Genomic DNA, 12,604 nt, shown 5'->3' with positions numbered 1-12,604 from the left:
TTTATTTCAGCTTCTTCTGTTTTTTTCCTCCTCCTGCTGCAGATTACTTCCTCTTAAACACTGAGTTTCACAACATGCACCGAGAGTTAGAGTCCCAAGTTCTCATCTAGTTGTTGCGACCCAGTTCTTAGACTCCAGGTCCTGATCTCCACCTGTCCAGCATAACTGGCCACAGCGCCTGAGCTGGTTCAATCTCTGTTGGATGGCTAAGTTCCCACTGCCCTCAGCGGTGTAAGATCAGGGCCCAGATCAGCACTAGAAGATGCTGGTTGAAAGGACCGCTCAGCTCCAGTGCTGTTTGTGTCCCAAACACGGCAGTGCTCTCACTGCTTCATTCTTAACCCACCAGAAGCTTCATTTTAAACAGACAAACAAACCCTCCAACACCACCTCTCTACCCAGTTCCTTTTTGCAAGCACCCTCCTGCCCAATCATCCTTGGGCAAACATAAGGGAGCAAACTAGCTCCTTTGAAATAATACAGCTTTCCTCTTAAAAGGTATTTGGAATTTGCAGTGACATTGTTGAGGGAAGTTACATGCAATGTTGAGTTTAAGACAGCTTCTAAGAAATTGTGTCTTCTGTAAAAATCCAAAGGCTGCGCCTCAGTTGACCCAACTCAATATGGCAATGCTGCTCTTATTGTCCAGGATCTCCTTGATCCTATTGAACCAAGGATGTAATTCCCTAGTTCAGTACCTGAGGAAGGCTGCCATAGGGAAAAAAAACCAACCAGTGGAGAGACAACTGAGAGCCAAGAAGGATCATGAGGCTTTATCGTACCTTCTATTAGGCTGGTGAAGACGGAAAAGCTAAGAGGAGACAGAGAATAGGTGAGGTAGGGCAGAAAGAGGCCTTTCCCTGGGAAGCTGAAGGTGTGATGAATCCTCTCTTCCCTGGGATCAAAGCACAAGGAGTAACTCAATGAAAGCCAAAAGCGAGAGAAAAGACAGTGGAGCAGACGCCTGTCTGACCAGCCAGCTCTCTCCTGAATTTGTGGCTGTACACAGATCACCTGTCACTGGGGCCATCCCAAATCTCTATTCAAACAGGGCTTAAAAACAAGGCAAAGGCTACTGCCGTCCCTTTAGACTCGGGTTACCAGAAAGCTAAAGGCACCACACAAGCAGAAGCACATTTGCGTGAAGTTCAGGACATCATTAGTGCCTCCAGTATCACCAGTTTAGTTCGAACTGGGAGAGAGGCTGGGTTATATCAGGAGGAAGAGCAGCTTCCAGAAAATGGAACTGCATTTCTCCTCCTCGGCAGCTCTCTAACCACTTACAGCTCTGATTAATCTCATCGTCCTCCTCCTCTCCATCTTGCAAAGGCCTGGTTTCCTTCTGCTTATCTGATCTCACATATCAGCCCAACATCAACCACGCATTTCTGATCTCACCAGCAGCGATGTAGCTGTGAGGGTTTAAAAATGGGTTTGTGGGGAGAATATGGCTTATTTGACCAACTCGTTCAATTGGAGGGAGGAAATGAAAAACAGACTGGCAGGTTTCAGGGCAAACAAGCCATCTTTTTTTATCCTCCTCTTCCCCGTCTCTCAGACAAGGCTTCTTCTACTAAGCTGCTCGGGTTGGCTTGCCACCCTCCCACTCACAGAGTAAATGCACCTCTCCCCGTAGGGTTGGATGCCACGCTGTGGTTTATATGCTCCCCCTAAAAAGCATGCTTGGACTCCAGTTTGTTAGAGGAGTGCATTAAAAGATACAGTGCAAGATCTTTTAGTGCCTGTGTGGGAGGCTCGCTAAGAAGTTTAACACCTTCTCATCTCCGAGAGCTAATAATAGATAAAAATGTTGCTGCCACCACGGAGATTACTACAAAATGACACTTTCTGTTCCACGAGGACTGGGCAGCTGGGCTCTGAACACCAACAGTCGACAGAAGGATGGGAGGAGGCAGGAACAGCCAGGGCCCTCACACTTGAAAAGAAAAATGCTCTATTTATACTTTGTGCCAAAAGATTGTATACTCAAGTGAGCTGGAGGATGGGGGGGAGGGGCAGAGTCATTTCAGGTCAAAGGATTGGGAAGTGATTCAGCCGACAAGCCTAGAGAAAAATTCAAAGTCTAAATAAAATTGTGATTCTTTTGTTTGGAAATATTTTTAATTATTTAATTTCCACTTTAAAAAAAAAATCAATAAATTCACTAAAATATCTAACCATGGAATTGAAACATTTAACTCGAAATATTTAACACTTACTTGGAATCATTTTGTTCAACCTAAAATTAAGTGCTTGTCAGCTGTATTTTGTTTGGAAAAATATTTTGATTAAAGAAAAAAATCAATCAGTGATTTGCATAGCTGAAGTGATCACAGAGTCCTTTGCTGTCTCAGTCTTGTCAATCCTTGTGTGGCACCTAGGGAAGATGACCTACAAGTGTTAGGAAAAGCTTCAGTATGTGCTGTCTGCCTTGCATATATCTGGCTTTGCATTACCAAAATTACACTACTACTCTTCGATTTGCAAAGTACCCGGCAGCCCAGGAAACCGCTGGCCTGATGCGACCACTATCCTCACTTCCCCCTGATGACAAAGGACATTTTTCTTGCTTGCACAGAGGTTGCTTTGCCTGCGGTGGAGGTGTGTCATGGGCTACATTAGATATAACCCATCCTCTTCAAGCCTGCCCAGCTATCAGCGGATAGGAGGGAGATCCCTTCCCTGGGAGGAACGTACCACCCAAAAGGGACCTGCTGCCTATAGTTACTGCTATGCTAAAGCCACAGGACCTCTGGCTGAAACTCAATTTCACTCGTGCCTCTGGATCTTTCCTTGTCTATGAAGAGTCCCCAAGTGGGTGCCACATTTTGGGTTTGTATTTTCTTTTCTCTCCTATGATTCCTGTGAGTTGGATGTCGACAGAGGCAGAAGCGTTACTGCTGAACAAGCCTTTTCTGGCACTAATTCTTTTGGCAAGTACAGTATTTTCAGTGATTTCTGTTCAGAGGAGAAAAAAAAAGGTTAAGGAGGGTAAAGTCCTAGCGAGCACTATTTTCTTACACTGATTTTTCTTGGCTTCCCTTGCTCAGCCCATGCTATTCAGAGACCCAAGAAGTCAATGCATTAAAATAAAACACTTCTAGATAACTACATCAAGTGTGCACGTGCTCCAAGTACCTGCAAGGCTGCATCCAAATGGTCGTACCCCTCCTGAGGAAAGCAACACGCCCCACAGCCAAACCACCCAGTTGCTCTATGTCAACCCCATCCCCGCGGGGCTTTGCTCTTGAACATTCCACGAATGCCCTTGTTGAAAAAGGCATGGTCCTCCCACACCCCTCCCACACCATCGCGTGGGCAGGGCTCAATAGATGAGGGGCTAGTGGTAGATCTCCACATGACATCAAAAGATGAGAACCTGTCTCTCTTGATGACTTAAAAGTTTTGCTCTAAGGAAGGATCCTGCAAACCCTGCTCAAGGCAACGCTTTCTGGTGTTCCCTTCTATATGCACGTGGAGAAACAGGCTCATTTCTCAGTGCAGATGAGGACGCTGAAGAGCCAGGCAGGATTCCAGGTGAACACTCAGCGGGAAGATGCACAGAAGAGATAATTACTTTTGCCATCTAGCCTTCATTTTTAAATTCTGCCAGATAGCAGCTTTCACTACGTTGCAAAGTTTTTAGCCACAGCTCCACTGCCTCTTATGTTTATTCAGTCAGGCTGTTAAAAATTAATGAAGTGGATGCACAGCTGATTTCCAAAGGGCACTCTGCACAGCATCCCGACTCAAATACCACTCCGTACCACCAGGGAAGCCTGTGGAGAGGCAATACAGTTAGTGTGTAACCCAGCCCTGTATTTCAGAGAACACAGAAAGCTGCCTCTGCAGACACAGCATAGACAAACTAAGTTTAAGAAAGTTTGAGAGACACAGAAGATTTTTTTTTTTTTTTTTTTTTTTTTTTAAAACAACAAAATTCTCCTTCTATATTCCCCCCCCCCCCCCCTTTTTCTGTATTTTCATTATCGCTGGCAAACAATGCAATGTTTTTATCAGCTACACACGTTCTAGTTCCTACAGAAGCGGTGCAAATGCAGAGGATGTGGAGTCAGAGTCCCAGGTGGCATCGAGCAGGGTGGGGGAGGCTGCAGGCACCCGAAGGCTGTGCAGAGGGGAAGGAGGAATTAATGTTACTGCAAGAGTGCAGGAAGGATGCAAAGCTCAGACAGAACTGCAGGAGGGAAGGAGGACAGTGACAGAATGAAGAAAAAAATCAGAAGAGTATCACAGACACAAACTCCTATGTATATATAAGGTGACAGCAGAAGTGAGTATAGTAATGTATTTCTATAATCACATACCTGCTGGGGAATGACCATACCCAGGCTGGATTTAACTACCATTGCTAATCATGGCAATGAAATAAACAGTACTAAAAATTAAATCAAATATCACCATACCATACTCAGAAGACAGACCACCCTCAGGCGATGAGGACTTGGGGACTTCAACCCTGTAACTATGGGGGCAGGGGAAAGGGGACTCCTGTACTATTAGAGAGGGATCTGCCCCAGCTGTGGGTGTCACCAGGACGGATCCAGTTGCATCATGAGTCTTCAGTTGCAGCCAATTCTTTCATTACGTTGTACTTAAAACCAATGTAAACAGGCAGCTGGAAAATGTAGTCCAAACATGTACTCCCCCCCAAATTAACACACGAAATCCAGAACCATTGTCACATGATAAAAGAATGATTTATTAGAGCAACTTTATGATAAAATTATATAAAATAACAATTTGGTTTTTTAAAGACGTCCACAATATCACCTTGAAACAAAATGTACAGATACTGCCTATAATCCAAACAAAAATAAATTACCATTCAAAAAAAAGAAAAACAAAAGCAGAAAAAAAAATCAGGGCAGGAGAAAAATCAAAATTATACACAGCATTTCAAGAGGGTGTGGAAGAGAGAAAGTCATTAATCGATTCAAGTTATACAAATGTGTTTCAGCTTTACTCTCAGACAGCTCAGCTTGCATTTGTGTTGCATGCAAATGGAATGATCCAGTGAACAGTTCAGAACAGCAAAATCAGCAGCATAACAACAGCAGAGAGTGAAATAGGCACAATTCAGCATGGGGCACATCAAAAGTGAACAGGTAGTTCTGTCTGGTCTTTGCAAAAGTTATACACATTTACTGAACTTCAAAAATAGCTAGTGTGATCTGCAAAACAAGAAAAAAGTAGTAGAATCTTGCACTTAAATACTTTACACTTTTTTACCTTTTTTTTTGTCTCCTCTTTTTTTTTCAGTAGGCTGTATGTAAACATTCCACTAGTTGTACCTTTACTAAAGTACTTAAAAGATGATGCAGATGTTCTTTTCTCCTAGAGCACAATCACGACATGACACCACCGTAGATACATTTAGGTCCTCGCTCACAAAGCTCGTACACATTCTCACTGGAATTTACATTCACGCCATCAGAACAGAGTAACAGGTTTTTACATTTGAAAGCGTTGAACTGAGAACATGGTTTTCAAGTATAGTGGAAGAGCTGAGGGCTGGGATTTTGAAAGCTGCTCACAGCATCAGGCACCCAAAGCATATGGAAACCCAAAAGGACCTGAGCGCTTGCTTCCCTACGACTTTGAAAATCCCACCCTTCAGTTACATTTCTTTAGTCAGATACAAAACACGTGAAAGCAATACAGTATGAGAGTGACCCACGGGGCAGCCTCCCCCCGACCGAGCTCAATGCAAGGCCCATCCATTGCTCATGGAAGCCAACAAGGTCTCTTGTGCACCGACCCTGGGCCACCCAGACACACCACTATGCATCTGCTACGGTCACCCTGGAGTCACAGAGAGGCATGTTTTCATGGCTGCATACAGTACTGCTCGTAAGAATGAAACATCGACGAAGGAGTAATAGTCAGGCGGCTAGCTCTTTGGCTTATCTGGAGCAGACAAGTACAAGTGGGGTGTACTTCAGAAGCAGTGAATACAAGAAAAAATATGTAGCATTTCACCACTGACTAGCAAAACCGTTTTAAATGCAAAGATCCAAGGATGAACGTTGTGTCAGGACACAGAAGCATTTTATAGTTTGGCCAAGTCACAAATAAAACAAATCAAGCTGTACATCCTCCCCGCCTTCACACACACATTTCCAAACCATAAACAGACACCGATCGTAGCATCCTTATTAGTCACTTGAAGAGGTACCATATTTTCCGGGTTGGTTTAATTGATGTAAGGTGTCTGTGGGCTCTCTCTCAAGTTCAGAACAGAGCAACCAAGGAAGAAAATCCATCCCTGATGCATTCATGAACGAAAGAAGAATCAAGCAATTTTCAGGTGAAAGTAAACAGAAGTCCCACCAAGGACACGTTGTAGAGAAACAAAATCCACTAGAGCATAGCCATGAAGATGTGGAAACATAGAAAAGAAATTATAAAGTCAGGTGTCTGAGTAATTCACGTCTCTACAGCAAAACTGAAACTAACAGCAACACCTTATCTGTGAAGGTCCTTCAACTCCTAGTGAGTTGGGGTAGCACCTGGTCGGTTCAAACCCTAACCAAGAAGGGCTTGAAAAATGTGTTTCATATGTCAGGAATGATACCACCACTTTATGATATTCATCAAGGACACAGTCAGGTATTTCAAGAAAAGACAGGTCAGAATAAATGACTGAATGAACACATTCAGATAGTGCATATATTACAGGCAGAAGAACATCAAGGGAAAATTCTTTTTTTATTCTGCATTCATCTATGTTAAATCCAGCAGATTTCTTCATGGAAGAGCACCTCCACACAAGCAGATGAGTCTTATAACCTACTGGAAATCCTGGAAGGATATTTGCACCTATTTTACCAGCCAGCACCTTGCACACTCAAAAGAAACCAATGGCCTGTTGGTATACTCCCATTTTGGGACTGATCCCGTTTCTGCTGAAATTTATAGAAAGCTCCCACGGGCTTCACCAGGAAAGCAATCATGGTCTTTGCTAGTAAGATTAATCACTTTGTGAGCACCCCTATTTATTTAAATTACTTTAACAGGTTCCCACCGTTACAACATTCTAGCAGAAAAGCTCAGGTAACTACTGAAGCTAACTAAGGAATCCACTACCCACCCCAAAATATAAAGTCAGCACACAAGAAGCAGTCAAGTTTGGGAAACCATTTTCACTGGTTAAACTACACACTGTGTGAGGGCAAAGTGGAACTCATCTGCTCACCTTTCCCAGTAAATGTATCCTCCACAGCTACAAAAGAATTCCTTCACCTGATTACTGTTTATTGACCAGGAAGAACGAAAAAGGAATCGATGCAAGACAGAAAAAACTGGGAGCGAACACGTCTGGAAGAGGTCCCCTCAAAACCAAAACTTTCGTTCTTAAAGCAACAAAAAATTGCTTAGTGTTTTGTAGTTTAATTGAAAGACAGAATACAAAAAACAACTTTTTTAAAACAAGGAATTGCTCAGTGCAACTGCACTTAACCCTTAGTGTTTCTAAGATTATAACAGACCAACAATAAAATCCAGACAAAAATCCCAAATGTACCAAGTGCTTGACACTGTTGAATAGTTTCTGAAGAGTACCACAGAATGGTGGTCTTCAAGCACTTTTGCATTGAAAAAAATTCATAACAGAACTAGCCATAAAGGTGGAGCTACATTTAAGCCATCATTTTTTCAGTGCTGTCAAGTGAACCTTAGTTCACAGCAATGTGCAATTAAGTTTATTATATGAGCCACTGGAACAGATGTTTTTCTTAGCAATTAGCTAATCACAAACGTCTTAGTCTTTGGCCCAGCCAAAAGCATTTGTAGCTCATTGTAACAAGCCTGTATATTTTTTTTTAAAAAAGAAAAAAAAAAAAAAAAGCAGCTTAAAGACAGCATTTGTACCGAAATCATGAAAATTTGGCAAGCTAAACTGTAAAATCGGACTTTTTGTACCTACCCCAAACTTTGGGCCTGAAACGTCATCAAAAATAGTAACTGTATTAGTAGTCTTTACATTCACACAATTATTAACTTTTACACTTTTCCAAGAGAAAAACCAAGGGTTTATTCTGTCTTATTTGGGTTTTTGGACTGAAAATAATACGATGCCCAACTTCAGTGTGGTCACCTTTCTATAACCGCTGAAAAAGACTTCTTACACAACTGTTAGCAGTAAGAGTTTCTCCTAGAAACCCACGATATTGCACAATCATTCTGTTGGATTTGCACGTTGATTCCAACAGAGCTGTAATGCTTCACTTGGACAATCAAAAAAAACCAAACCAAAACCGAACAAAACCAAAACAAATATAGTACCAAAAAAAGTGGGTTTTAAATTGCGCCTCATTACAACTGAATAATTATAAACAGGCCAATGCAAGAACACTTTAGCTTCGGCAGTATTGAATGGAGTGTATGCAAAGCCTGTTTTCTTATGGCACACTGGAAGAGTGAGTAATTTTCTTAAAATCAGTTTGCCTCTATGCTGAGTATGTGCTGCTCCACAGTGCTAGTCTTGTAAAAGGCATACACAGACTTTCCACTCACCCTCACAGCATAGATTGGGGTTTTTTTGTGCAACGTGTTAGCAATCTAAACAACTGCTCCACACAAACTGTCCACAAACCACTCATACACAATGCTAATGCGACAGTAGATTACAATATGATAGCAATACAAAATATTGTATCAGATCACATATTTCTCTCCATCTGGAATGAAATTCGAATCTTGTAAGCTAGAAGACCCACAGTTCGATTTCTGTGTGTAGTTTCTCATCTGTGCTGGGGACAAAGTCTCCAGTGTGGATCCAGAAGTGTTAGCAGTCCTGACTTTAGTGGCTGTAGATTGTTTTGCAGCAGAAGAGGCTTTGTTACTGGCAACTACATCCAAGTTTCCAGTAGGATCAATGATAGCATTTATGACTGGTGGGGGGGAGAGAGACATACACAGACATATTAGCAGCACTCAGCAGTTTCTAAACAGAAGGTTGCTGCCTTCATTTTGAAGGCAGTAGAACTGTAGGCAGTACTCGTGTTCATTTTAGTCACCATATTTTCTTCATTAATACCTTCAGGACTAAGCAGCTTTAACAAGCAAAACCTCTCCCAAACTGAAACTACAAGCACGTTCAACTTTCTGGTTAAATTGAAAAAGACAAACTACAGCAGCCAAATGGCAAGCTTTTAGCAGGAGCCCAAAATGACACCTGTATGTTTTTATATGTCTTTATTAAGCTTCTAGATGATGCAAGAGCTTGTCTTGCCTTTTCTACTGCACAGAGGTCTGTGTGCAAAATTCAGGTCCAAAAAGCATAGCACAGCTTATTGGCTGAAAGAGCTGCTAAATATTATTTCAGCAGAACAGACCTTTGCCAGTTCATCTTATGGGAATATGCTAATTACCACAAACAAAGTATTTCCACAGCAACAGCTTCCATGTTGCAAAAGTCAACAATTTTCTTAAAAATTGGCAGCATGAGATAAATCTACTGTTCGTTCCATATGCGCTCATCAGAGAGCACTATGCTAACAAACTAAACTTCTACATCCTTTCCCAGCTTTCACTGGCAAATCAAACCACATTATTTTATTTTGTGCAACTTACTGGCATTTGAGAGACAAAAAGAACATTTTACATGACCAACCTTCAAGCTGTTTTTGAACTCTCCTGAGCTCCTTCAGGATAGAACTGATTTCCTAGAAACAAGAGAATCAGAATGGAAAATTAAGCAACAAAGTACTCAACTGACACAGGAATCTAGTCTTACTCCTTCTGCCTTATCTGATCAAGAAGATTCAAAGCCAGTTCCAGCGTTGCCTACTTAACAGAAAAGACACAGCTAGTATCCCCAAAGATGATCAGAAGGCTGGAACACCTCTCCTGTGAGGAAAGGCTGATAGAGTTGGGGTTGTTCAGCATGGAGAAGGGAAGACTCTGGGTAAACATTATTGCAGCCTTTCAGTACTTAAAACAGGGTCTTGTAAGAAAGATGGGGACAGACTTTTTAGTAGGGCCTGTTGCAATAGGACAAGGGGTAATGGTTTTAAAGTAGAAGAAGGTAGATTCAGACTAGATACAAGGAAGAAAATTTTTACAATGAGGGTGGGAAACACTGACACAGGTTTCCCAGAGAGGTGGTGGAGGCCCCATCCCTGGAAACATTCAAGGCCAGGTTGGACGGGGCTCTGAGCAACCTGATCTGGTTAAAGGTGTCCCTGCTCACTGCAGGGGGGTTGGACTGGATGACCTCTAAAGGTCCCTTCCAACTCAAACCATTCTAGGATTCTATGATCTCTATCTAGGTGCCTCTAGTCAGTGCACAGGGACCTCTGCTCTGCATCATTTCACCAAGCGCTACTACACCACTCAGTTCATAGTCACAGTGGATTTTAGATTTTAAATGCTAGCCAGATTAACTGTACAAAGGCTCCTCCTCATACTCCTTAACACCAAATGCATTAAGATATTTGCAAACTCAACTCCTACACCGGGCAAAGCAATTGGCCACATATATACTGCTGGAGCACCAAGCTACGCAGGTCCTTCACAGATATATGTACGCTTAGCATTAACCATATTTGCTGGGTCCATTATTGTACTTAAATCCCTACTGGCCATCCCCATAAATGACAATAAGAGGTCACGAGAGCACAAATGCCACCCTGGGGCCGAAGCTTTTTCATTGCCCTGCTATCAAGCTGTTACAGGTGAAGAAAACATTCACAAGAAACATGTGCCTACAACTGAAGCTGCGGCAACCACGTGGTAGGTGATGCTTTGGTAGATGTTTAAATGAGGCCTAATGACCCTGAACTTGAACATCTGTTAAGGGACTGGATCTCTGAAGATGAATCACAAAGGGAGAGGGGACGACTTTGGTGAAATACAACAGCTGGAAGAGCTCACTTTGTCACACTTCAAACAGCAACAGAAAACAGCAGTTCAACACATGCAAATGGACTAGAAAATTTGGAAATGGATTTGGGAAGGGCCACAACTTGCTATTTTGGTTTCTTACAAAACTTTCATGGATGCAAGCCTTCAGTATTTCACTCGTTTCCACGGGCTTACCTTGTTTGATGTCTTCAGAATTGGCACTTCGTTTTCTGAATTAATTTTGGCCTCCATCTCCTCCCAGGTCCTTTCCGAATTTTGAAACAGAATCCTGCAGCACAAGAAGTGGAGTAAGTCTTAAAACTGCCATCCAAAAGCTGCTTGTTTAAAAGACTTAATTATTACAAGATGTGACAACAAAGGAGATTAGTGGATTAGCAACCGGACAAAGCACCTTTCAGCTGATTTAGTAACGATGCAAAGTCCTTCCCTAACTGATATCTTCTAGAGCAACAACAGGCTTTGAAGAGCTTTCAGAAACCTTGGTGACCTGCAGGCTTGCTAAGAGCCTTGGGACATGGGAGGAAAGAGGAGATAATCCACCAACAAGAATACATTTTCTGCTAACTCTTTGCACAGGCAACATTTCAAAGTTAAGGCATCAACAGGCATTACAAATCCAGCATTAAAATTCCAAAGGCCAAACAAATGAGGAAAAGCAATGGCAAATAATCATGTTACCTCTCATTCACTACACACATCATTTCCTACATCTAGACTCCCTGCATCTTGATAACAAGACTTTCCAAGACAACAATGCATTATCTTCCTCAAGTAGCAAGCCAACAAACTCAGCAGCAACTCAACGTTTCAGGCCAGGGCTAAAAAGTTACTTACTTCATTTTTTCAGCTAGGTTTTCTGTATTTTCACGGATTGTATGTGATAACTGGGACACCGGGTTCAACATCAGATTGTCAAAGATTACCTAAAACATTAAGGACAGATCAGAGAACTTTTAGCAGAAGTGGCATATTACAAAACTGGAAATCTTTACAGTAAATGATCTCCACTGAAACATCTTCATCTGTAGGGATGTGATATGTGAATTCAAGGCAGATTAAGACTACATGCAGCTTTGTTGCAGCATTTTGGCAAAAAGACTAATACTAACTTTTTTTTCTTGAGGACTGTACAAAGAGATAGAGTTGTCTGCAGTAAAATAATGATTTAAGCATTTCTGAATGAAAAGCTTGACTTTCCAAGCCTCACAGGCACCTCCCCCTCGAACCCCCTTCCCCAAAAAGCCAAATCACAATGCAAGAAGTCACCACAAGCAGTCTCACTGAAACCATCTAATGTGATTTATATGAGTTCAAGCCAGCTTCACAGGCATGTAAAATCCTACCATGTTACATTCTGTTTTATTAAAAACAACAACAAAAAACCCACCAAACCCCAAATATTCAAGTCCTAAAAGAGCCCCCAGGCTTCTGCCAGGAAAGCCCCCATCAGCTGGAGGCACTCTGAACCTGCATCTTTTATTCAGCATTGGCACGGCTCTCCAGGGGAGTGGGGGATTGCTTCGGGTCAGTCACAAGACAGGGTCGGTACCAGTGGTTCAGCTTGAGCTCCCCTCCATCAGCCTGTTTGAGTCGCATTCCCCCTCCAGAGCTGCAGAGCGACTGTGCTGGAGCCCAGCTCTCTGCCTCTGCCCCAGCTCTTCCTTCCCCGACGGAGCCAGCATGCAGAAAGCAAGCAGAAGCAGCAGCCGAGCGTTGC

The 12,604-nt window shown here is 42.5% G+C and overlaps 1 protein-coding gene across 1 annotated transcript in view; it reads right to left on the bottom strand.

The window, feature by feature from the left end:
- Positions 1-8,676: 8,676 nt before the first annotated feature.
- CEP170B (centrosomal protein 170B) overlaps positions 8,677-12,604 on the bottom strand; it is a 54,840-nt gene continuing 50,912 nt past the window's right edge. The window contains exons 16-19 of the mRNA XM_035893688.1: positions 11,722-11,810; positions 11,062-11,155; positions 9,635-9,686; positions 8,677-8,912 (exon numbers count right to left, since the gene is read on the bottom strand). Coding sequence (XP_035749581.1) covers positions 8,677-8,912; positions 9,635-9,686; positions 11,062-11,155; positions 11,722-11,810 — 471 coding nt within the window. The remainder of the gene's footprint in view (positions 8,913-9,634; positions 9,687-11,061; positions 11,156-11,721; positions 11,811-12,604) is intronic.

This window comes from Egretta garzetta, unplaced genomic scaffold (assembly GCF_000687185.1).
Source record: "Egretta garzetta isolate BGI_Z169 unplaced genomic scaffold, ASM68718v1 scaffold185, whole genome shotgun sequence".
Classification (NCBI taxonomy): Eukaryota; Metazoa; Chordata; class Aves; order Pelecaniformes; family Ardeidae; genus Egretta; species Egretta garzetta.
This window is presented reverse-complemented; position numbering and strand designations above follow the sequence as displayed.